At 40.8% G+C, this 26,894-nt stretch overlaps 1 protein-coding gene across 2 annotated transcripts in view; it reads left to right on the top strand.

The window, feature by feature from the left end:
* The first annotated feature begins 899 nt into the window (after positions 1-899).
* Positions 900-26,894, top strand: part of CDHR3 (cadherin related family member 3) — a 37,177-nt gene continuing 11,182 nt past the window's right edge. Inside the window, exons 1-14 of one of the 2 annotated variants that reach the window (XM_018068047.1) lie at positions 900-1,166; positions 3,868-4,070; positions 8,284-8,452; positions 10,815-10,900; positions 12,628-12,722; positions 12,829-12,933; positions 16,516-16,664; positions 18,014-18,203; positions 18,514-18,682; positions 20,194-20,293; positions 20,437-20,535; positions 21,216-21,367; positions 23,048-23,219; positions 24,779-25,023. In XM_018068047.1, the coding sequence (XP_017923536.1) occupies positions 1,121-1,166; positions 3,868-4,070; positions 8,284-8,452; positions 10,815-10,900; positions 12,628-12,722; positions 12,829-12,933; positions 16,516-16,664; positions 18,014-18,203; positions 18,514-18,682; positions 20,194-20,293; positions 20,437-20,535; positions 21,216-21,367; positions 23,048-23,219; positions 24,779-25,023 (1,980 nt within the window). In that variant the 5' untranslated portion in view covers positions 900-1,120. Of the gene's footprint in view, positions 1,167-3,867; positions 4,071-8,283; positions 8,453-10,814; positions 10,901-12,627; positions 12,723-12,828; positions 12,934-16,515; positions 16,665-18,013; positions 18,204-18,513; positions 18,683-20,193; positions 20,294-20,436; positions 20,536-21,140; positions 21,368-23,047; positions 23,220-24,778; positions 25,024-26,894 lie in introns of both variants that reach the window. The other variant, XM_008921506.2, reaches the window with a different exon arrangement.

Here is a 26,894-nt window from a genome sequence, read left to right as displayed (position 1 = left end):
CCAATCAGTAAGTTGTACTGATGCATCTTTTCCAGTTTCATTGTATCAGCAAATTCTCCAGGGCACATATGTGTATTAAAACATAGTTTAAGCTGCATATGCAACAAGCATAGGCAGTGCATGCCCCAGCATTAAACTGTCTGCTCGTGTTCAGCATGTTCAATTAGCATGCTCATGCTACACAAAACACAGGAGCACAGGACAGAGCTTTCTGAACTACTGTCAGCTTTCAGTGTGACAGCCACAGAGAGTCATGCAGAACCATCTAGCAATGCTAGCCTAGCTCACAGGTCAGTCAGGTTTCTCCACAGTGGTGTTAAACCTGAATCTCAAAATTCTACCTCTTATCAGAGCTGTTAACTTTGTGTGGATGTTTGAGTATCAACTAGATGAATTCCTGAGCAACCTGATCTAATTAAGTCTGATTTGAGCAGGGTGTTTGAGTAGGTGACCTCTAGAGGTCCCTTCCAGCCTAAATTATTCTGAGTCGATTCTAATGCACCTATATTGCATCCAGTTCCAATATTAGTGTCAAACTTATACTATGCCCCACAAAAAAACACTAGGACTGCCCGTAGTTAAATTGAAAAAAAAAAAAAAGTTGTATGTGTGTATTGTGGGCTAGGGAGCTAGATGCCTAATCTGAGGGAACCAGTGCACTTTGTACAGGGGTCCGTGCTGTTCCTGAGACAGCTACAGCAAAGCGGCATCATGTACAAACTTCATCATATAAAAAAGCAATGAGTATTTGACTCTGGTCAAATGCTCATTGCCAGAGTGGTGAAAGCAGCATGGTATTTCCAGATTTAGAACATACTAGATTCTCTTCATAATGCTTCATTGAATAAGACAATTCAGTGAAAGGACAATTAATGATTATTTTCTCAAGTGCAGACCAGGTCTGTGGATGAAGTGTCAGCAAGGAGCAGGTCCTGACAAGCAAACAAGCTGACGGTGTTTGGAAACTCCCTTAGAGACAGGAGTCCTTTGTTTCAGTTCTCACTGCACAACATGACAAAGAAAAAAATTTTAAGTGGAGCTGATGTAAACTAGGGAGAACATACCATGATCTTCCTTCAGTTTATATCCTGGGACCACGAAGGAGAGGGTTGTAAAGACAATGAAGATCATTCTCCTTTTCCTCATTTTGCTGGGAGTAGTATCTGGTAAGAACATGATTTCATTATGCTGCTAAAATTAGAACACTGTTGGCTGTTATACTTTCTCTTGGGAGCTTTATAATACATATTTAGGGATCAGACATGGATGGGAAAAATCAAGTAACAATTATTTTCCTACTGAAATAGATTGAGCTCTGTGGTTACATCAGTATAATGAAAAGGATATGCCTCTTTTCTAAGATACTGTTGAATGAGGCACTTCATGTGTTATAGCCACTGCTAGTGTGACAGCATTGGAGTGGGAAAGGAGGTCAGCTCTCCAAGAAAAAATAAGTAGTTTTAATAGTCCAGTATTCTCCTTTCAAGTATTGATAACATTTCTCTTTGACAAAGTAAAACAAGCAACCTAATGAGACCAAACAGATAAAAAAAAACTTTTGGAGAATATTAGAAAGATAATATCACTGTCCTTGTTCAGTGTAAATGCATGGAACATTTGCCCATACAAATATGTTCATGTTAACAACTTAAAGTAGATCTTCCAACTGCAGCCTGTGTGGCTCATGGAGCAGTGATGTTGCTACCTGTTCACTTTGGTCTTGAGGAACTGAAAGAGTTCTGCCATCCCTCAGGAACCTGTCAGTGTTTATTTTCCTGATGTCCCCAAAGCTGTGTTGCAGACATTGCATGAGAATCTTAGCTTTCCTTTTTCTAACCTGTTGGTTTTGGAGAGACAAGGTGTGACTCAAGAACATTGTAAAGACTAGCAAATCACAGATAAATAAGGCTTATATATTCATAAATTTCTCAAAGCTAATCTCATTATTGCTTTGTCTTGGACTCGGCATTCGTCAGTGTTTGACATTGGCAATTATGATAAATAATATATTAAATTACTTCAGGCATATTTTGTTCTGCAAAGTAAAGAGGTAAGCAAGGACTTGTGAATACAGAAGGAGGGTTTTTGTAAAATCAGTTGGAAAAAGAAGAAGCCATTTAGATGCAGTACCAAAAAATTTCAGTTAAAAATAAGGATCAAAAAGTAAGAACTTGTGATTTAGAAAGACAGATCTGGAATAAGCAGCCAACAAAATCTTTAGAGACAATATAAAAATAGCAACTCCTTTCTACATTTCTAAATGTTGCAAATTATTTCATTGTTTTTATAAATGGTTTCCATTAATGAATTGCGGCTTAATGAGGGAACTGGATTAATCAGGTACTGTCCACAGGAGATTATATTCAAAGTTCAGCTCCACTTATGGAAATGTATTCCCAGAAGACTCTCTCAGCCCAGCCTTGTTTACATGGGTTATTTTTTGTTGATGGTGTTTTCCAGAATCTGTAAGACTAGTAGTAAAAACTTAGTCCTTCACACATAAATCAGTAACAGCTTAGCTGAACTCGGTCCTATTGGAGTGTCAGCATGACCTGTTCAGATTAACTCTTACAGGCAGGCTCTTACAGTCTTCCCACCTCAGTGTCTCCCACATCCCAGCCTGTACCTCACCCACCTGCACAGTATTTCCAAGGACCTTTTTTCCATAAATGCCAGAGTAGTCCCAGCCAGATCAGTGATCCATGGACCTGCTGTATCTGGAGTGTGGGAGCATGGGAATCCCCATGCAGCTGTGTAGAGGCTGCAGCTCTAATGGCCTCAGACTACTTCCCTTAGCACCTTTTTACCTTGCAGCTGTGTAGCAAAAATAAAGACTTCCCGGAGCTTTTCCTACAGTAATTGCTGGTGTATGAACAGCCTGTCCCAGCCCCTGAGCGAGCTGTATCTGCCTTCCTTTTGGCACCCATTGTGTAGGAATTTCAACTGAATGCAGCCAGCTTTCCTGGAGAGTGTTTTGGATGAGCCAGAGGAGCATCCCCAAGCAATAGTCAGCCCTGCCATAGTCTCGTGTTGGGGCATGTTGCCAGTTCGAGGATGTGAAATTACTAAGATGTTGTTTCGGGACATACCTTAAAAGCTGTTGTGATTTATGTTTTCTGGACACTCTTTATGAAATAAATCACAACAGGTTTTGTCAAAAATAGCAAAAACTAGAAGCTAAATAACAGAGAAAGCAAAAGGTTTGGTTTGGGGACTCCAGAGATCTGACTGGCAAGCTGTTGGATGCCTCACCAGTATGGGCTGCTTCAAGGCAGTTTTGAATCATAGGGAGCTTTTGTGGATCCACATCTCCTCCAAGGACTCCAGGTTGCTATTCCATGCCCAAAGCAGGAGACACAACAGCACAACACCCAAAGTTGTTGCTAACTCACACTACTCACGAGCCAGGTATGCACAAAGCTGTCCTAAAAATAATTAGAAGAGGGAAAATGGAGGAAATGGGTGCTGCAGACAGCATAATTTACAAAAAATGTTTCCTTAACATCCTGGTCTGTGTGATTCTAGGTGCTTTTTGATGTGACAGTGAACAGAGGCAGCAATTAGTACAGGGAGCAAAATGAAATTATAGAAACATCCTTGATTTCTTTGCTTCTGTAGAAAGACATACATGAAGGCAAACAATAATACTCCAACAACAACCACTCTAGATGACAACACTATAGGACTGAATTAAAGTTTGATTCTTTAACATTAGCACTAGGTTTACCACCATGCATGCCCCCGTTTATAAGCAAAAAGGGAATTAGTCCATTTTGTGCTCAATAATGGCAGCTCTTGGCAAAAGCTGTGTACTCCTGATAGCCCAAGATTTCCAGAAGTAATTTTGCATTTATTTTCATCTTGCAGGAAGAAAAACCCCGTTGCTTAAGGGTTTACCTGCAACAAGCACTGTTGAAGAAAACACAGCAGCTGGTGTTTCAGTCTGTGACTTCAATGTAACTGTTTCTCCATTGTCTTCTGAAGGTGTTGCAATTCTTCCTACCATAGTAAATTCAAATCCACTCACAGAGGCTTTTGATATTGAATCAAAAGGAGGTCTTGAATACAGGGTGAGTTTTACATTTAGCTTGAGCAATGTTCAGTCATGGATGCTGGCGTTTCCTGGATTACTGAGCACTGAGAGTGCACAGTGTCTCATCTTTTAATCAGAAATGAGTTGTAAATGCAGATGTGGTAGTATTTGGACATGCTGTAATAGATATGACCAGTGAATAGCAACAGTGAATATGATTTTTAATTGCATCTAGGCAAAAATCACTCATCACAATAATTCCATTAATTCTCTGATAGAAAAAAACGTGATTTTTAGAAAATAAGAGGTGAAGAAGAACAAGTAGAACCCTGCTTCTGTTTTGAGGATTTGTCCATAGTTTTTCAACTTAATTTACATGAAGTCACTGTGAATTTGAAGTGGCTTAGTTAAACCACATGCAGCTTCTGTTTGGCCACTCTCACCTAGAATTAATTAATTTGACTCACTTCCAAAATAAAGGCAGCTGAGTCAGATCAAAGTAATTTTTAATTCTGAACGAAGACTGTGGCACATGAGGAAGTTATACTGAGGTAAGAAGTTATCAGCTTTCCACACATCTGTGATCTATTTCTATCCACTGCATTCTCTTTCCTGTGGCAAATGCAAAGCAACTTCCATTACTTCAGGCTAATTTTCATTGTTGGATAAATTAGCAAGTATTAGCTCCCATTTGTCACTGGCAATGAGTGTTCAGACACATGATAACTTGTCATCCCATTGTAACTTGCTTCTATGTCTGAGACTGAACAGTGACACTGAAGAGCATCTTTAAAAGATACAGATAGAAACTGAGAAGCATCTTAAAAATTTTGAATACCCTTTTCTGGGTATTTCCAACGAAGCAGAACTGCTGCAAGGGCTCTTTTCTTGTTCTCTTTGCTGGTGTTTCTAGGAGAAAATTTGGGAAAAGTAAGACTGTCGCCCTGGGTGGTTGTGGCTCATTGATTTGACCTGCCTGAGGGGAGCTGCTGCAGCTCACATGCTCCCACACTCTGACCTCCCAGCAAAGTACAAAGTACAAAGCAGCTAGCTCTGCTGGTTCTTTACTGCTCCCCAGCCAGGCCAGTGAAATGGTTAAAAAAACTTCCAGAAAAGCCCTCTTTCACCTGTGAAGCATAGGATGTGGCTGGACAAACACCTGGACTGGGTCAGCTGAAGAGATCGTAGAATCATATAGTCATAGAACATGCTGAGTTGGAAGAAACCCATCAGGATCATTGAGTCCAACTCCTGGCCCTGTGCAGGACACCCGAAGAGTCACAACATGTGCCTGAGAGTATCGTCCAAATGATTCTTGAACTCTGTCAGGCTTGGTGCTTTGACCACTTCCTGGGAGAGCTTGTTCCAGTGCTCAGCCACCTTCTAGGTGAAGAACTTTTTTCTAATCTCCAACCTAAACCTCCTCTGACACAGCTTCATGCTGTTTCCCAGAGTCCTGTGTGACAGTCAGAAGGAAACAGATATGTCCCTCAAGCTGACTTTGCTGCCAGAAAATTCATAATGTGGGATTCCCTTTCTAGGCTGTATTTTGGCATTTTGAATTAAAATTATTCCTTCCACTGCAAAACATACTGCAAAACACTGCTTGCTTCTGTCCCATGCCATCTTTATGTTGTGAAGCATAAGTGATGTTGCTCCTTTTTGAGTGAGACTGAGAAATTAATCTGGAAGAAAAATAACTCTGCAAATAGATAAAAAGTCTCTTCTTGGTTTTTTGTCATGACAAGGATGATGGAGAAATTCTTGTTCTAGCAAGTTCAGAGTGACACAAGGAGTAAAATGAGTGGCAAAAAAATTTGTAGGCTGGAGTCTGCTTCTTCCAAAGTGCCAGTTTATATTAATTTCATTCCACAGCCCCAATACCAGAATGGCCTGTGAACCTTTGTATGTTTTGCTTGAACCGTAGCTGTTTTCAAGGTGTCCTAACTCACTTGGAGGAGTAGAACAAAGAGGTTGAGTCAGTGAATATCAGTCATGACAAAGTCATAAAGCAAGCTACATACAAATTCTACAAATTAGCAGATGAGCGTTAATCACAACTCATAAGGCAAGGATAAATACAGGGGTGTTTTTAGTTCATTTATTTTATGAGCATCGCTGCTTTTAATTACTTATGCTACACTGTAGAAGATTTGTTCAATATATTACAAAAGTGATGTCATCCTAAGTGAGATATCTCAGCTCTACCTACTGCTATTAGATCTTCACTAAGATATAGAAAAAGGCAGTGTTTCATGTATGAATTATGGGGTTTTCACATTAGCTAAGTACTTCCTAGGACAGGCTTTTATGCATTTATGAAGCACATTTACTCTGGTTGCTGCAAGACAAAGCAATAGCACATTTCTTGATATGTTTTGAAATTTCTGAGAAAGTCACAGTTTCTGAGATCTAAGCCCTGCCCATTCCACCTTGCCTTACTCTTAAGATTCCCAAGGGTGAGATGTGTTGAAGGCATGAAAACATACTTCTACCTGAAACTACCTGGGTGCTGTTAGTGATGTTCTCTGAATATCTTGAAGGTGAAGGGGGGGGGGCAGAGAGTCGTGAAATTCCAGTGTGGAATGAGGGGTAGACAGTTATGGGGTGACTCTAGACCCCCTTTCACAAAGTCTGCACCTGCTTCAAGTATGTACAGTCCTGCCTTTTTCAGTAAGCGTTGGTCCTGCCTGGAATAAAGGTGAATAGTGGCTCTCAGCCTATGTCAGTGGCAAGCTCTTCTCAAAAAAGTTCAAAAGCAACCTAGAAAGAAACCATCTAGATTCACATCTTTACTTCCAAGGCCTCTATAAAGTAGAGTGTAAGAAGTATATTTAGACACATTTAGTCTGGCTGTAGTTACAGCATTAATGAAAATATTTGGCTGTGAACTTGAGGGATAATACCCAGTGCACATTACTTCTGCTTAGAATAGGACAGTTTCTCATTTTGAATTCATTGCATCTGCTTACTGTATTTGGATCGCCAACTAACATTCATTTTGGAGACCAGTCTTTCCACTGGTGTGACAAACTTTCGTAGCGTGGTTTTTCTGAGGTAGCATCAAACTTCTATCTGTATAATACAGGAGGAAAGGAAACCATCCAGGACACAGTTATTTTCTCCTGCAGTATTGTAACAAAAAGATCCACAAGGTTCCAGACAGCAGTTTTTTTACATACCAGAAGGCACAAAACATTTGTGCTTCTGTTCACTCTCCTTTTTGTTAATTGGCTCTATTTTGGCTTCTTTCTTCAAACCACACAAAAAAGACATCACTTTTGTATTTGAACTCTGGCCACAGTATCTAATCTAAACCCAAGGATTTATTTCATTGTTCTCCTTCTGCATCCTCTCCAGCCTTCTTTATTCTGCAGCATTGTGAATAGAGACACTCTCTTTGTCTCTCTTTGTGAGACCCAACTGTCCTCCTTCTCCAGTTCCACAGCACCCTGCTACTATGTTCAGGCTTCACAGCTCTTTAGCTACACAGTAAACTGAACAGTTACCTTTCCCTTTCTTGTCCAAGAAAGGAAAGTTCTTGGGGTTTTATTGATTTCAACAGTGAAGTTTGAAACATACAACTTTCAGCATCTGGCTGTTGCTCTGGACTCATCCAAAATCCAAAATGAATGCATTTAATGCTTTTTCCTGGAGTGTCAGTCTTATGTTTGTACATATTCTGTGTTAAGAGGAAATATGCAGAGGTGGAAGCCTTAAAAAAAACCCCAAACACAAAGCAAATGTTTGCCTTATCAGTCTTGCAAAACTCCAGGCCTAGGTTACTTTTGAATTACTTCAGCATTTTCACCAAACAGTTCTGGTCTCTCTCTCATGTACTGTACTTGTGCAGCTCCCTTCTTCCTGTGGTTTCCTGCAAATTTTCTCCCAGAAACAGGTTACATGAGGAAGGGGCAAAATGTAGTCCTGACCTTGAAGGAAAAGCATTGTCTGTGAGGCAGGACAGCTCCTTCCAGGCTTTCTCCTCCTCAAACTGGTCCTCACACTGAAGATCGTTGAGTTGCTCCATGAAACCACAACAATTTGGTCTCTCTCTCCACTCTGTTTTTGTCACATTTTTGCCACTGACAAGAAATGTGCCAGCAAGTAGAAGGTGATCTGAAATACTGTTTAGTGATGGAAAGTATCCCTTTACTTTATTCACTCATTTAGACCATAACTTATTCACTCATCTAGACTATAACTTATATCTCTTGCATCATGTACTAATGATAATCTTTTATTTTCAGGTTGTTACCACTGGAAACCCTGTCCTAGATTATGAAACAATGCCAAAGAGCTTTGATTTACACATTTTCGTTGAAGATACAACTGGAAGAACTGACCTTAGCATATTGACTATTCGAGTAACAGATAAAAATGAACATCCTGTATTTAGAGGAAATATGGCAATTCAAAGTAAGATATTGGTAGTATTTGAAAAGAACAATATTTGAAAATATGACATCAGCTTAAAAAAAGCTATAGCTGCATATGATGCCCATAGCTAAAGTAGTCTATGAATTTTCCTTTACAAAAATGAGGGAGCAACAGGACATGGTGTTTATCACAGCTTTATTTAACACAAGTATTTGGTGTTCTTCATCACTGGAAATGCCCTTTTATTTTTCTTGAAGCTTTGACCAAAAATTATTTAACCATTTTGAAGCACCTGAAAAATTAAAAGAAAAAAGAATTTATACCAATAAATATATATGTTCTTTTTTGATTAGATGAATACCTACCTAGAAATATATATTAGAGACTTGAAGTTTGGTGGGGATATAACCACTGTGTATGGGTACATGTTTCAGTAGTTTGTTGAAAATTGGACTGATTTGGACAGGCCAGATAAATTTAAATAAGTGTATATTATATGTGCAAGAATTTCTGAGGGAAAATGATAAAAAAATTGCTTTGCAGATGTTTTACATCTGTATGTTACATTTGCATCTGCACATGAGAAATGAAGTGGAAAATCAGTTCGAAGAGTGAGACCTCAATGATTGTGATCTATGGTGGTGCAAATGGAAAGAGGTAGAGAGTTCTGTCTCCTGTGTGGGGCAGATGATGTTAACCACGTTTACTTTAGACCATAGGCAAAGATGCAATGGGGGGGAATGTGTAGTAGCCTTAGGAATGAGGCTGGAGAGTCTGGATCCAGTTGTGGCCAGTGCAGGCTGTGCATGCCATGGTACCTAATGCAAGTGGCAACTCCCTCAAATGGATAGGAAATAATTGTCTTACTCTCTGATCAACCTTATCTTTCTCATTTACTAATGAGAGAGACATGGAAAAACTGTACCAGGAGGCAGCAGAACATGGTGATGTATTTGTCATGTGTTCACATGCAGACAGAACAGTTCAGATTATTTCATGATGTACTGAGAGCCTGTTTGAAGACTTGGTATTCTAACATCACTGTATGGCAGAGCACACTAAAGTATTCAGTTTTTAAAAGTCTGAAAATTCTAAACTGTGATCCCTTCGTGGTAGCTGTTCAAAGCTGGCTGCTGACTCCCCAGATCTGGACTGGCAGCAGTATAATGTGGGCTGCAACTTGCCAGTTCTGACCAGCCCGCTCAGATTCAGCCGCTTCACTGATGCCTCCTAAGCACTTTGACATTCCTGATTCCATACAATACTTAGTTTGTAAAGCAAATTAGCTTCCCCTAGGGAAGAGGTTGTGTCATCTTCTCAGTATAGCTGGTGTCTTGCATATCATAGGTGCTGCTGGAATCTAATAATAATTAAATGTGACACTTCAGGGGATCAACACAGCATGAAACACACTACGTGGGAGCTTGTTACAAATAAGTGCATCAGCTTAACTCTCAGCTAGAGCTGCCATAAATTGGTGAGCACAGATGTCTGATCTGTCTGACTGTGTGGCTTTAGTTAACAGTACCAGCTACAATTAGACACTAATTGCGCATTCACTGTTTATGAAAAAGTATCTCCATCTCATTAAACTTTATATTCAGATTGTTGTCCTCTGGGAACAACTCATTATGCTGCTCTGGATTTCCCACTGCTCTGATGAGAAGCAGCAATCAGTAGGGGTCACAGTGGAAATTAATAGTCCAGAAAGAGCAGGTCCAGCAGACACGAAAAGGCATAAAGCAAATAATGTGATCTAAAGACCTGTTGTCCTGTTAATTGCTCGACCCAAGGAGAGATAAGCTTCTTGCCAGTGGTTCAGTACGGGGTAGCCCAGCTGTGAGAATCCCTGCTACGTAAAGAAATACACCTTGCACTGAATTAGCAACCTTAGTAAAGCAAACATTTAAATTGGTGCAGACCATCCACTGTTTACCTCACAGGTATAAAGGAAAAACAGAAATGAAGAGGAAAAGCTCTGAGCTCTCCTGGCAGGGCACAGGAGGTGAAGAGGAAGGGGATGATGATGAGGACCTAGCGCAGAACTGTGTTCTCCCCATCTGAATAGTAAAGAAAGACACAGATGCAGTCCAAGTGCATAGTTTTACTCTGTAAACTGTGAACAGCTCAAGAAAGGCCATATGGAAAGATCAGTCTTTTCCCTGGAGGCACAATTCATGTTGCAGTTCACAGTGATGGTTACCTGTTTACAGATGTGTAATTGGTTTCTTTTTATCTTTTGAGTATTTGTGATCTTTGTGATGATTTTGGAATTACACTTGTGAAGTGAGAACATGCAGCAAGCAGTAATACCTCCACACAGCTTCAGTGCATCGGTTTGTTTGCTGCTGGGTACTTTATTCTTACCCAACTAACACTGAGTACACTTATATCCATGCAGCTCTAATGATCTATGTGTTGGAAGGAACACGTCCACAATGCATTTACCAAGTTGATGCAGCTGATCCTGAAAATGCGAAACTCAAAGTAAGTTGTATTAAAGAAAAAAAGCCAAACAGAGATTATATAATCCACTGTATCTGAAAAGCTAATTACCAATATCTTTCAACAACTTCCTTCCTTATCAGGAGCACAGGAAAAGGTTTAGTCAGGAAAAAAATAAGCATTTTCAATACTAAAGTTAGAAAACCCAGCCTTAATATTTGGCACAAGTTGTATTTTGAGTTCTTAACCTTCCAAAATTAGGTGATATTGAAGGCAGAGTTTGACATTGTTAACCAGAGAGGCAGTAGAAATTGTGACTCTTTAAAAAAAAAAAAGGCTTGCAAAACATTTCTTGTAGATGAGAGTGACTAAAAGTAAATAAGTTTTTTAACCTTCTGTATCAAAATGTAAATTCTTTTAAATGAGACTGTAAGGAAATCACTTACCAGGCAATCAAATCTCAGGTTTTTGACAATGCCAGGGCAAACTGTGAGCTTCAGTTACAAAAATGTGTTAGCTGATCTGAAAATACTCTCAGTATCAGAAAAAAATCTGGAAAGTGATAAGTTTGTTTGCAGACAGGGAAAAAGTAACTGCACTTACCTAAGAATTGTGTTGTATCTTTGGTCTATTGGCTTTGGCTTACAAAGCCAATAAGTACAGCACATTAAAGAACTGAACCCAAAGATGCTACTTCAACGTGTAGCATTATTCAAGAAAGCAATTAGCTTGAAGTCCATCCTCAGGCTTTGCCCAGTCAAAGCTCCAAACCCAAGCTGGTGAGAAGGGAAGCAGAGCTGTGGGAGTTTAGCTCTGCTTTGTGTCTAAAAGCAACGGCAGTAAGTTCCACAAGCTGACACATCTCAGGCTTAAGAAGGTGCAAATAGAGAAATGCCGTTACATCCTCGGACAGATCTGCTCAGTGGATTTTGCAGGGTACTTGCATGGTGCATGACTCTATGTTGTTGCATACTTCAGATTGTATGGGTATTATTAACACCTGCACTAGTAAAGGAAATGTCCTTGGGGCTACTAGTGCTGGCTTGGCATGTGAAGGTAGCGGGCAGGACGTGGTGGGAATGCCTGCCACATAGCCACGGGGAGTAGGGTGCTGCCTTTCTCCCTACTGTGTACAGTGTTGGGGTGTTCTTCTCCCTCCCACACCCATGCAGTGCTGCAGTACCCATTGGTGTTGTGCAATGCACAACAATGTGGCTGCTGTTATGTCCCACCTCTGTTAGCACTGGGCTGTTGTGAACACCCTCCAGCCTCACCCCCTTATGTACTCTGTGAAAGGCCACTCTCCCCTCCTTGTCTTCTCCCATCATCTGGATCCCCAAATGTCATTGCCTCCTCCATAGCATCTATGTCCCACAAGTCCAGCCTTGCCCCTTCTCTCTTGTCCTTCTTTGTGCATGCGCTCTGCTGCCACCACAAAGCTGATTATCTCCTGTGGTGCTGTGGCCCGGATGGCTGCCCTCTCTGTGAAATTCTAATTGCAGACACGGAGTTCCCAGAGGTAGAGAACAGTGTGACCTTTGATGTAGTTTGGTGTCTGTGACTCTTCACTGGCTGTAAGCAAACCACTTACGACCAAGTTCAAGCTGTTCGGGTGTGATGATCAGGGCCTGTGCAATCTGTGTGTCAGAATTTCATTGTGCAGTTTGAGGCAAATGCTGTACTGTAACTTGGCCTATTCTACAAGACGAGGAATGAATGGAGGGATGTTTAAATATACAAAGACTAATTCCTTACTCTCTTCATTTCAGTATTCACTGCTCCCTACGACAGTGCCGTTCTTGATCACGGAAAGTGGAGCCATTTTCTCCACAAAAGAATTTGACTATGAGAAAGATCCACATTGGTGAGAATGTATTTTATTCACCATGTACCTGTTAGCTTACAGTAGTCAGAGAAATGTTTTCCTGCATAGCCACAGAACAATTCTTGTTTTTTTTCTTATTTTACAGTTACTTTTTAAATGTAACAGTGACAGATCTGGATGGACTCAACTCAACTAAAACAGTAAATATAAATATAATTAACATCAATGATGAAAGTCCTTACTTTACCACGTGAGTGAAAATTTTCCATTGCACTCGAAATGTAGATGTTTTCCCAGGTTTACTGTTTTGGCATCAATGAGCCCATGTAACATAAGGGCAAATAAATATAACAATCAAAACATAATTGAAAAAAGTATTTTAATTTAGTTATGATTCCTGTTCTTACACTGAAAAGCTTTGTCCTAATTTCCCTCTTTTATTCTTATATATATTCTTAGTAGTTTAGAGTTTTCCAGGCTCTGCCTTCATGCTAAGAAAAGTCAAACAAGCTTGTTGTACTTTTTAGCATTTAGAGAGATTATAGGTATGCAAAGACCTTTGGACAAGTTCAGACAAGGAGATTCATTTCAACCTGTGTGAATACAATCATCTAGAATTTACCCTTTATGCAGGTGTGCATTTCACCATAATGATGTTTATTCATGCAGAAATGTCTAGACATAAAAAAGGTCTCCCTTTTGATCTGTCTTCTTCTTCTTCCCTGACACACTTGTAAACAATCCCAGCAATTTTTTGAAACGTTGTCTCTTACTGTGTCATAAGCAGGAAATTATGTCATAACACACGTCAGAAATAGCTTTGAAGACTAATGGAGTTTTAGTTGGAATTAGGAATATTGTTGAAAATTCGGAAAAATGGGAAAGAAAATGCATTTGCTGCAAGCAGGCTATTTTGTGGTGGAAAGCATGATGGACGGTTGTTTCTGAAGCAGGAGTTTGACAATTGTTGCAGTCCATCTGACTCTGTTGTTGATTAATCTTTGTCACTTGCATGAGACACTAATGGGATTCAAGACACTCTCTTTATGTCTCTGATTCTGAGACTCTACAAGGCCCTGCTGAGAATATTTATGATGGCTGCTCTCCTGCCATCTGTGCAAAGGTTAAGACAGGATAGCACCTGGGGCCATGCCAAGAGGTTCCAGCCACTTGTTTGGAACAACCTTCTGGGTGTTTTGTGAAGCCAGAACAATGCATGGCACCTGTGCTGAAGTCAAGGATCTGGATCGTGATGGGTAGAGGGCTGGAGAATCTGAAGAAACAGAAGAATTAAATGTTAGAAAAAGGAATGGATTTTTGTTGTTGTTGCTACTACTTATTTGATACTTGAACCTCATGTCTGCAGTACACAATAATCTTAATAGCCTGGCCCACGTTACTGCACTTCTGCAAGAAGGAGGAATCCTCTTCTCAGTGCCAACGTCTGCACATTGTGTTCTAGACTGATTATTCCCTCCAAATGTTGCCATTTCTGTGTATTTATCCTTATTTCTGGAATGCTAAAGGAGCTCTTTTAAATATTTATCTACTTGTTTGAATGAGTGAAAGCTGCAGTGACTTGAGCATCTGTAACACCCAAGTTCTAAGACTCAGTTCTCATATGGCATGAATACAGTCTGGTATTTGTTTGAATCTTCTCCCTTTTAGATTGACACTACAGACCAAAAAGTGCAGCTCAGTTTGTAAAGCACTTTAGATTAAATTACACTTCATGATCTGTCCTTAGTATGCACACATATGGTGTCTCCTGTGCTAAAATGTGAGCAGCATGCTGGGACCATGTACTTTCTGATACTGTAATAATTAGTGCTGGGATGGGAGCTGGGGAAACTTGATGAGTTAGCAAACCTCCTTTATTTACCCCGATCAAAGCTGTCAAGAACAGAGTTTCAAAAGGTCTTTTTAATTGTTCCCACAGTATATGCAAGCACATCTGTTTTTGGTGTTCACAGCGCTCCGTTGGCATTCAGCCTTTTGAAATTCTGGCTGTTAAAATCCATGGAAAACTTGTGGAGTCGGGAAAACAAAGGAGAAGACAACAAACATATGCTCCCTTTGCAATTACATTGCAGTGTCTGAAAGGTCTGCTTGAACCATCCTGTAAAAAGCCACTGGCAAGTGGCAGACAGATGGACTACAGGACACATCCCAGACACAGCTGTGTGGGAAGTGGCCCCCACTCCTCCCCAGTTGTACTGGTACTTGGTGCTATGGGGGTGTACTCAATAATGTCCCACTTCTTTCTGAAAGATCTGGTGGGGACCAGCACAGGGTGCAGGAGGGTTGGTAGGGAAAGTGGAGCTGTGGTGACTTTGCTGTCCACAGAGAGGCTAGAGTTGTGGTTCCAGTGGGCCTAGGGAATTCCTACTTTGAACCAAAACCAGATAGAGCTGTCCCTCTTATATCCTTCAGGCATTTTGGGGTGGCATTTTTGGTACAAGTGAAGGACATCTGTTACTGGTTTTTTCTGAGTGACTCTGGAAGCAACAGGATAACAAGGAAGGAAGACATCCAATGCCAAGAGTGAGATAGAAGCTTCATAAATACACTGATACCACAGCCTTCATAAACTCCTTGTTTACTTCTGGCTGTAAGTTAGGTGTTTTTACCAGGAAAACCCTATGTGATTTCTCTCTTGTATACTTGCCTCTTTTCATATGATCTGGCAGAACAGCTGAAGATAATGTGCCTTCTTAACCATTTTAAAATTGCAACTGAAGACCTGGAGATGTGGGATCTTCTGTTCTGTAATTCTCTGCTCCAATTGCTAAGTGCCACATGATGTGTATTTTCAGAGAATAATGAAGGGCTCATGCTTTCCTGTACTGGGAACTATAGACTAGTCAATTAGTTAAGTGGTGGCATAGAAAGTTTAAAATGTGCAAAAGGTATTTAGTATTGAAACACACTACTAATGCTTTGCTGAACTCTTGAGCACCTTCAACTCCCTTTGAGTTCTAGAAGCAGGAGATGCCTGTGTGTTTGCATGTGTTTCAGTAGTATAAATCAGCCTTCAGAAATACCTTGCACAATGTTTTTGTCCTGGCCCATGCCTGTTTTTGCATGTGGTTCAAGTTGCCTACCTAAGTACCTATGTGAATATGCAACTGCAACCACTGTAAGCAATCCTGCACATACCTGCCAGATATATCTGAGCTAAAACTCAATTAATAGGAAATTTGGGAGCACTGGCATACCAAACAGCAGCAGTAAAAAACGTTTTCTCTATGTAAAATGCATCAGACAGACAGATGTTGTTGGGAGTTTGAGGCACATTCATCTGTCGAGCACCCACAGGAGTTCTCCTCCCTGACTCTGCCTACTGCAGGGACAACTCAGCTTTTCTGTAATACTGTTGTCCCCCAGAAACCTCCAGCATTTATTCCAAAAGATGATTAACTACATTAAACTTATTCTATTTTTGTTTTTCTCCTGCAAAATGAAGTAATTAAAGCAAGTGGCTTTACGAGCTGGTGGGTCTGTAGGGAGATGGACAGCATGACTTAACGGCCCCTCCCATCTTCAGCTTCCATGATTCTGTGAAAGTCAAACTGTTTTTACTGTGGAAAAGTTGCAGGGGAAGAACACTTATTTGTGTGGCTGTGTCATGCTTTATGAACACAGGAACACATGCCAGTTCAGCTACTGCTACATGTCCAGCTGGCAGACATTTACCCTGACATGAAAATACCATCTCTGAGCCCCGTATGGCCATGGCTCTGCTCCTACAATTGGCTGCTCAGAGAAATCTGTAGTCAGTCGCCCTTGTAAACACAATGTGTGCTTTGCTGAATTTCGTTTTATCTTGTAGAAAACAAAGAATCTATAGAATTCCAGAGGAACAAAGCCCAGGCACCATTGTTGCCAACATAACAGCTAAAGATCCAGATGATGAAGGCTCTCCCAGCAGACTTTTCTACAGCATCCAGTCGTCTGACAGATATTTCTCCATAAATCCATGTAAGACAAGCAAAAATGTGCCTTCTGACATCCAAAAAAAAAAAAAAAGAGAGTGGCTACTTTGGATAAAAAGTTTTTGCCTTGGTTTTAAATTGACTTACTTTATTTTGAGCCTTCCCATATCAATAATGAATGCTCAGTCCCTTATTAGGGTCAAAGTCTTCGGTCACCTGACCAAGACTCAGTGACATATCTTGAAGAAAGTAGACCAAAGGTGACTTCTTGACAAATATTGACTTGTGGCTGCAGGGTGATGGTCCCTTGGGTGGAAATCAGATTAGATTACTTCTTTTTAATCTCTGAGAGCTGCAGTGACCCTTCTGGGGCTCTTGAAACAGCTGCACATAGTTGTACCGTAATGTCCTCTCTCCTGTCTGAAATCCTCTCCAGCATTGAGGTGCACAGCAAATCTACACCTTAGGTTCATTGCTCCATTCATGACCCTTCTCAGGTAAGGCCATCCAAAAGAATCCTCTCTCTTACAGTGGTCCTACCTCTTTCGTGCTCTCTGGGGTCCATATATCTGTTCCTCAGAGGTTTTTACTCCAGGACTGGAATTCATCGACTGCTTTGCTCCTTGTCTGCTATTGCTTTAGAACTGCTTATCACAGTTGTAAGAGGTACCACACAACACAGTGCTGGGGGGGATCAGGGAGATCCTCAAATGCTTTGGATTCCCTATGCCCTTTGGCCGTATGTTGTCACCCTCTCCCTCAATTACACTCCAAAAGGCAGAGGATATATACGCTGTTCTTTTACCTTTGTGCTCTGGGAATAGTACTGTGCTGTGCCATAAAAACCTTCTATTTTTGAACAGAGGCTAACAGAAGTGAAAAAAAATTAAGTGAATGGCTGACCAGAGCACTTGACACAGTCTGTCACAGCTAAGAGCAGCTCTGTTGATGCCTGAGTAGATTTGGAGGTGCTGAAGGATGCTTGAATGATAACAGTAGAAAGTGAAGCAGTCTTACTTGCTAGAGAGCAAGGATGGCACAGGCATTAGCAGCTCATTCTCCTTGATGCTCTGTGAATGCACTCAACTCTGACTTGCAATAACAACTTGAGAGTAAGGGAAGCCTAACTGCTTTACAAATGCTCTGTTGAGGCCTCTCAGGGCCTATATTTGAGCAGTGGGTATGTAGCCATTATGGATGTTCAGAACAGAATGTTCAGAACGGTTTTGTATCACTTAAAAAAACCCCCTAAACCAGACATGATTTGTACAGAATAGAAGACTTTTTGTTCTGCTACCTGTCTGCTGAGCTGCCCTATCCTCTTGCATGTACACCATGACCATTTGTTATTTCCCCCCATGGTGAATGTCCTACTTCTGTCTGCTTTCTGCCCAGTGACTGGAGTGCTGCAGGTGACTGGGAGAATCGACCGTGATGCCCTTCCACTGCAGCTCCATCCCAACATCTCACTGATAGTCCAGGTGGAGGACAGTCCCAGCAATGGTCATGCCAGTAACATGGAGATCACAATCATTGTTGATGATATCAATGACAACCCACCAGAATGCAGTCCTTCTGCCTTCAGGTATTGAGAGTCTTACTGCCTTGATGCTGCCTTTCTGCCCCAGACCAGTGTGCAGTTCAGGGCACATCAGTTGGGCTCCCCAGATCTACAGCTAGAAGTTCCAAGGGACATTAATCATTAGCCTGCCCATTGTACAGGGCTGTTGTCCTTCACAACATATGGATCAGATTCCGGGTTGCTTCATCTATTGTCGTATTTGGATCTAGGATTTCACTTAGAAAATAAAGCAATGTTTTGGCAAATAGGATATGAAGAGTTCAAAAGAAGAAATATAAGTTGCTCTGATGGGAAACATGTTTGTTTTAAACAGGAAAGAAGTAAATGAAAATACGGCTCCTGGGACATTTCTCATTGATCTTAGAAATTACTGTAAAGATATTGATGTTGATCCATCAAACAATCAATTTAATTTCACTGGATTATCTGGTTTTGGAAGCAATAACTTCATTCTGGATTCCACTGTGTCTGGAAGACTTGTGGTCAGTCATTTGTGGCTTTATATTAGATTATCCCATTTCAGAAGTCAACTTATGAAATATTATAAGGGTTTTTTTAATTCATTGTCTGCACAAGAAAAAAATAATTACTGTAATCCATTTCACAGTTGGTATAATATGGAGAATGACTGTTTTGACTGGATGTGAACTACATACCCTTTGATTGGGTGCTTTCTAAGAATTCTACAGAATTTAGTGAACAGAGACTGTTTTCTCCAGTTTTAAATAAATGTGATAGATATGATTAAAAAAAATACCCTTTTTTAGGGAGTGTGAAGCACCAATTTTGACATGGATAAACAGAAATCTGATGTCATTTCATACCCATTTACTCATGACAGACTGTAGAAGAACCTTGCTATTCAGCATGAAGAATTTAAATACTTTAGAAATTCCACACTCAGTGATGACTTCCCAGCTTCATTGGTCAGAATTACAAAACCACTCTGAGTGGCAAATTTTCCCAAAAGTGTGGTGGGTTTTGCACTTGTGTGATTTTGTATGTCAAAATATGTGTTCCTTATGATGATAGCTGCTGGCAAACTCGCATTGGCCAGAAACTCCACTAGTTCCTGGACATGTGCAATAGTGGTTGTTTTATTGCTTCAAAAAAGAACCATGGGCAACTACAGAAAAAGGGAAGCAAGAAAAAACAGGCGTTCTGTCTAAAAGACAAGAGTGCTACAGGAGCAGTAAAATGATTTTGTATGGCTTACTTTAATTTTGGATCTGAGATATTCTTACCAATAAGTACTATCCTTAGTTGCTTTATCTACCAAAATAGAAAGCATTTTCCTTGCTGCACAGGATATGATTGTTGTCAGCCCTTTGATCATTGTGTATGTGTAACATAACAGGCTATCTGAAGTGACCTGTTCCCCCAGGAGTTTCCCTGTAGACTATGATGAACAGTGGATGCCTGTGTGTGTTAGTCCTACTGCCCCAAAGTTTATGAGGCTCCTACAGCAAGATAGAGAGTTCAGGAGATTAGGATTTAAATCCATGTGAGCCACCACTTAGTAACAACTTGGTGCCTGGATAAACATTTGTGGCTGGACCTAATACCTTTAGTAAATGTCTGCAGGCATGAGCTCAAGGAGTAACTACTGTTGTTTAGCAATCACAGATTCTTGTTGAGCCAACAAAGGGCAGAGTTAATAACCAGCTCATTACATGTGCTTTGAATTGATTAGGTAAAAGGTTAAGACCTTATGATCCAAATGATAAAACTTCCTGCACTTATGGGAAAGAAATTTTTTGGCAGAAGAGAAGAGTTTTGAATTTCCAAGAGATAACAGAGCATGAATGTGTAGAAAAAAGCCTGGAATTCAATCCTGCGATTGATTAATAGCCTGTATTATTCCTGTAGAACAATTCTATATGTCCAAGGGGGAGACCATACTTACAGAATGCTGAAAAAAGTAGTTGCCATCCTGTGTACTGTGACTTCCCACAAGGAAGCATAAATACAATTGTGTTTCTTTTTAATTTAGATGACTGGAACTATTGATTTAGAGGACCCAGCTAATCCAGGAATTGAAGTTTATACTTTGACTGTCAGGGTGCAAGATATTGCCCATCCTAACTACTCAAGCAAGTATCCCTTTTAAATTGTTTTTGATAGTTTTCTGTGCTGTAACAGCATGGAGAGAGGGATACCATATGTATTTTGAATATATGCATGAGAAAATTTCACAGCCATACTTAACTCTGATTTAATCTTGTTATATTTCCAGATATCATCTACATTTACATCAGGATAAAGCCAGTGAATGAATTTTTTCCAGTCTTCAGTACTTTATCTTACATATTTAATGTTTCAGAAATTACTAAAGGTACAGTAACACCTACATTATGGAAATAATGTTGTCATGTTGGTAAGTACCTCTTAGCTCTGCATGAATTTTCATATATTTAAATGAGGTGAATGGTTCAAAGTTCCAGTTCAACCAGGGTCTCACCATACAACCACCTACTACCCTTAAATAGACTAAACTGGCGAAAACTCCAATTGTACAGATGGAAGCTGAGACACAAATTCAGCAATTGCACAAGAAATCTGTCACAGTGCCAGGAAATGAACTCAGATGTCTTTCTGCTCTTGCTAAATTAGCCTTTTGGAGGGAGTGTGATGCTGCAAAGAAACCACTACAGACTGACACAGACAAGGGAGGACTCCCTTGGCCTAGCCACGGTGCACTTCTGTTGTGGTTCTCTGCAGACTCCTCATGTTTTGGTATTTACTGCTGGCAGGCAAGCCCATGCAAGGGGAGCCATAGCACAGCATAGGGAACTAGTGCTTCTCACACCATTGCTTTAATTTTTTGGGGGGAAAAACTCTAAACCGAGTCTTCAGTTTCATCAAGTTTTTGTAGGACCAAGTACTCTTTACCTGCTGTTCCTTAAAATGTTAATGAAATATGGATTTTCTGTCTCTCAGTTGGATCCAGCATTGGAAGAGTGCATGCCATAGACAAGGACTGGCCACCCACTATCATCACTTATTCCATTGTAGCTGGAGGAGGCACCAGGGATTACACAAATATCTTCTGGATCAGCCCAACCAAAGGAGATGTGAGGATTTTAGCTAGATTAGACTATGAAACAACTCAGAAACACATTTTCATAGTACAGGCCTCAGACCAAGAAAAGTTTACAACAGCATCAGTGAGTAAATCCACTCTACTTCTTCCACTTTATCTACGTTTTTCTCTTTTCTTCCTGTCAAGAACAGTAACATATTGGGCAAAGCACTTTGGTCTGTGAAGGGCAAGTTGAACCCTGCACAGACTCGTATATTACTCAGATGAAAAAGGTTCATTCAGTTCACTCAGTCTTGGTTTATTTCTTACAGAAACAATTAAAGTAATATCTTAATGTTTTTAACTCTGTGGTTTTTGTTTCTCAGTCTTTTTTTCTTATTTTACCTGAGCAGTGAAATTATTTTCTGAGCCCTAAACAATTTAAGTTTTTCTGTATGGCTATATATGTACCAGAAAATAGAAAAATAACAAGGTCTTGAGGCCAGGTAGCACAATCTAATAGTAGCCATGCCTAGTGACAAGTCCTTTTTGGAACCTGAGTAGTGTCCCTTGGCCCTCAAACATAATTTAGATTTTATCTGTCATGTTTTGTCACTGTAAGGCATCCAAAGTAATGTGGGAATTGTGTTGCAGCCCATCAGAGTTGTGTTCTCATGGGTGGCACAGAGAGGATGTTCTAAATACCTTGGGGATGGGAGCAAGGCTTGGGCAGCCTCTTGGGTTAATGTCAGAGGGCCCAGCCCAGCACAGCTGTGTCCACATGGCCTATTGGAGTTGAACATTTACACATGCCTTCCCCTGACTGTGATCTATTTTTTTCCCTGATGGTGTTATCTGGCAGGATCCAAGGCCATGCCAGGCACCAGTGACAACATTTAACAGCAGGGTTGTGCTCAAATTTGTTGCCCAGACCTATTTTATTCAGCAATAAAAATATAGATGGTATACCCACAAAGGTCACTCTATAGTCAGTTCTTTCAAAGCATCCCAGTGTCCTTCACAGACAGACTCCTTTTTGCTTCTTTTCACATTTTCTCCCTCATGACTGCTTCACATTTGATTTTTGCACATCTCTTGGAGGTGACACAAGTACTAAACTTGCTTTTTATTCCAGTCAAGCACCACCCATAGAGATGCTAGGTGGGAGATACTCTCTTTATCATCTATAATATTTCTAGGTGACGATTAATGAAAATTCAGCATCAGAAGATTTTAAGTATGACAAGTTTATCTATTGCCTGACTAGGAAAGAACTCTGGGAAGGGTAGCCTTTTTCTCTCAGCCAGATAATCCCAGCTGACATTAAACACATCTGGTGCTACTCAGGGTGCTCCCAGCCATGCAGAAGGCCATTACCAGCATTTCTCTCTCACTGGAAAAAGTCTATAAGCATTGTTTCTTCCATGGATCATGCCATGAATTATTATTAAATATGCTAGGAAGCCTAACTGATGACTGTGAAGCAATTCAAGAGGTTTGAAATGGAGTTTAATGAATATGTCATTCTAACTATGACACAATTCAGGTTATTCAAATGGTCAGAAAGCTTGAAAATCCCAGTTTTGGAAGATGGTTCAGGTCAAGGAACCTGTTCCCAGAAGAGCATTGATCACAAGAAAAATTGAAGCACAAATGACGATAGACATTTTCTGGCAGGAACTGGATTGGAAGGGGGGTTCAGTGCTCTTCAACTGCTGTTGATAAAAAGAATAAAATGGGCAAAGTCAAACAGTTTCTGAAGTTAATAAAATTCTGACTCAGCACAGTGGAGCAGCTCCAGCTTGCTATTGCTCTTTTCTTTCAGGTAACTGTGAATGTTTTGGAAGTAAATGATGAAGAACCAATTTGTTCACCTAATTTCTATTCATTTCAAATCCCAGTCAGCTTAGCTGTTGGGACCAATATTAACAGCTTCAGGATTGAATGTCAAGATCGTGATTCTGATCCCAGGTCTTTCCGTTACTTCATTAATGAAGGTACTGTGTCAGAGTGTGCTAGCTGGGAACGGTGAAAAAATTAGTGAATGCTGATGGTTCACTTAGATTTGTAAACAAAAATCTAACACATTTTATGTGCTCTTTGTCATGGTGAGCTAGTCGTGATCCACAAGTTCTGCACGCCATTATTTTGCTGCTTACCAAAAGAGATGTCTCTCCACAAGCTGGCTACTGGTGCTAGCACCTAGAACAATTCCCTTACAAGACTGCATTGCTTACCACATGAGTTAATTGGCAATTAATTACACAGTTGACACGCACTTTGGAAGAATGAGCTGGAATGATGTGCAGTGTCAAATTTCCATTCCAATCACAGCTGAACAAATTGTGAGAAATGATGGAGAGTTCTGTTACTCTGTGTATCTCACATCTAGATGCTGGTATACAGTTGAAAAGAACTGTTCAAACCTGCATGTCCTAGGTCCATGCTGTATCCATTAAATCCCCATTTTAACAACCCTTGTTCGAACCTACGGCAACATCCACTTGGAGAACTGCAGTGGTGTGGGATGACACTCAGCTTCACAAAAGAGGGAACACACTCTCTTGGGGCAATTCCTTTTGTGTTGCTAAGGTGACTGCTGCAAAGGAGAGAGCAGATTGTCCAGGTGCTGTGAGCACCAAAAGCGAGACTCTCTGTCCTGCTGCAGCCCCTTGGTGCCAGAGAGGGAGCTCTGCAGCAGTGGTATTGACACATGAACCTATACAATGTCTGTGTTTGTGTTAGTCAATTAGGGTCTGCCCACAGGTCCACTTCTGGCAATACAGATGTGAGCTGTGCCATGTACTTACCCTCTGAGCCACACAGCAGCCCACGGCTCATTTTGTGCTGTACAATAGACATAGCCTTCAAGGTCATGTCAACTCCAGTGCTTTATGGGGCAACAAGAACCAAACTAAAGCACATTTGGTGCATTTTCATGACTCTGATCATGTGTCTGCCCAGAGCCTAAGAGCTGGGGCTGTCCTACCTGCAGCCCAACCCATGAGCAGTTCTTCAGCTACACAGACAGAAAGCAGCAGGTGGGGAGCCAGCACCTCTGAGCTCTCCTCCCTGCCCCATGGTGCTGACAAAGCCCTGGAGGCAATTAATGTCCCTGAGTCTTTAGCTGTCTTCTGGGGGACCTTTTCAAAGGCTGTTGCTTCTTGGCAGAGAGAGAAGCCACAGACAGGGGCTGGAGTAACACTCCAGGGACAACCCAGTAGTAGAATGAGTCACAGTGTAGGGTCTTCACCGCAGCTGGGTGTTGTTGGGTGCTCCCCAGGCTGTAAGGACAGGTCATTCTGGTGACTTCTCATGTGCCCTATGGCTCTGAAGTGTTTCCACAGCCTCCTCTTAGCTGTTTCCCCATAGAGGATCTTATTCTATATTGTAATGCCTTTATGACTGTATTGTTTTAAATTATTTTATATGGTAACAGAAAGATCCAGGAGCCATTATTGTAACTGACATTTCACCACACCTCATCGCTTGTTCCACACATATACTTTACTGTGGGATTAATTTTTTGGCATGTTGGTGTTACTTTTTTTTGCAGGCAACGAGAACAATCATTTCACTTTTTCACCAAGTGCTGGCTCCAATACATCTCGGCTGATTCTTGCATCGCGGTTTGACTACGAGAGCGGGTTTGACACAAGCTGGATTTACAATCTGCGCATCTACATAACAGATGACAATTTACTGTCTGTCAGGGACAAAACTACACATTTAATTGAAACTGGAACGGTGACTTTAAGCATCAGAGTTATCCCAAACCCAACTACTGCCATTACCACGACAGTAAGTTCACTGAAATTTATGTCCAGTTCTGCATGTCCTTTATGGACTAATCTCCACAGAATTGAAGAAAAGAGGGTAGGTGTATGCAAAAGGAAAGCAAAAACCTAGACTGGGTCCAGTCCTGGGCAGTGCTGAGCCCTATGCTCTTATGATAAAGCCAAAGGTGCTTGATCTGCTTAGTGCCATGAAGCATTAGTCTCAGGTACAGAGTTGTAACATGTGTTTTGTATTTCAGTCTCTAAAACAAAAAGGGCAAGTGGCCAAAGGACTGGGCACACTGCCATTACCATGCAACTGGAAAGTTAAAGATTTTGGCAGCTTTATTAATAAGGAAAGAGCAGGAATTAACCTTTGCCTGGAACCTTAAAATTACCTCATGCATTTTGCACTACTTTTTTTATTCATATCTATTTACTTCTCCAGCTTCCTTGCACTTCTCTGTGCTTCTTTAGCAGTGGAATACATTAATCTGTGGCTACAAAAGTTGAAAAAGACAACAACAACAACAAATCCTCATCACTTGGAGGGATCTTTTTCCCATCACTGTCCTGTAAAACTTGGAGCAGCCTGTCAGGAGCTGAAGCCGTTGTGCACAGCCTCAGCATGTCACTGAGGTTTCAGCAGGTTTCAGACAATAAATCCACAGGGGTGGGATGCATATTTCCTGATCTCCCATCCCATGTGGTGGTCCATAGCTGAGTTAGGGAAGCCTGTACAGCTTTTGGCAGCCCAGGTGGGATCTGATCTTGCACAGCCTGTGGGGCTGTGGGCCTGTGTCCCAGCAATACAGTTCACTCCTCTGCGCAGCCATCCCAGGCAAGCTCTGGTTTTCCAGTTTAATTTTGGAGCTGATTTTGGAGCCTGCATCAGGCTGGTGCAGGATGTAAGGAGAGCTTTCTTTTGTCTTCTCTGCAGAAGTGGCACATCCTGAGGGTATGGACCACTCTGTCCCCATTCTTGTGTTGGTCATCTCCTTTATCCCTTGCCGCACCATCTTCCATCATCCAGAGTTCATCCATTCCCTGCCTGCCTGCAGATGGCATTACCCTTTTCTCTTTTGCATGCAGGAATGAAAATATGAGTTTACAAAGTAAAAGAGCTCTTCACTGTAAAATGGTCTGGGTCTGCTAGAGGCTGCTGGTAACTGAGCCAGAACCAAGGATCCTGCAAACAGCACATACAAGTCTTTATGCTGTGCTATGAAAATGCTTAGATCCAAATTTGCAGACTGATTAATAACGCTGTTATTATTTAATGCTCTGTTGGGAAGGAATAAATGGTTTTCTCACAGCCTTCTATTCCCCCCTACTTGATGTGGAAATGAAAATTAAGCTGAATAAACTTATTCTGTATTTCTTTCCCGTGCTTTACCACAAATACAAACAGTCTTAACCACATACCACAGCATTAAATCTGCCTCTCCAGAGATATCAACCTTCCACTTTCAGTCTATTTTCCAGAAGAGCACTTCCATTACAGTAAGTTCTCCCATCACTACTCATGTGTTCAGTGCAGCAATTTGATGAATCAGATACTGGAAGGCTGGTAGTGTAGAAAAGAAGCCCTGTCACAAAAAGTCATTTGTGACTTCAGTCCAAGTGAGGATAGAGTGGTGGCGGTGATCTTGAGATTATTTGAGAGTTTCTCTAAGGATTGGATGTATCTTTTACTGACAAGGCTAAATAGGTTATTTTAAAATTATCCTTAAACTGGAAAGAAATAGACACCCTACTAAATTTCATACACAATGTGATTACAAATGTCTCACAGAAAGGTAAATAAAAACTTCGGTAGATTAAAAAATCTAATAGTACCACAATGGATAATGAACCAGCTAGAGCAAATGACTAATTTCTTAAATGCATGAGGAT

This window comes from Manacus vitellinus, unplaced genomic scaffold (genome assembly GCF_001715985.3).
Source record: "Manacus vitellinus isolate BGI_N305 unplaced genomic scaffold, ASM171598v3 scaffold_13_pilon, whole genome shotgun sequence".
NCBI classification, from domain to species: domain Eukaryota; kingdom Metazoa; phylum Chordata; class Aves; order Passeriformes; family Pipridae; genus Manacus; species Manacus vitellinus.
The sequence above is the reverse complement of the archived record's forward strand: the minus strand, read 5'-3'. Positions and strand labels throughout refer to the sequence as shown.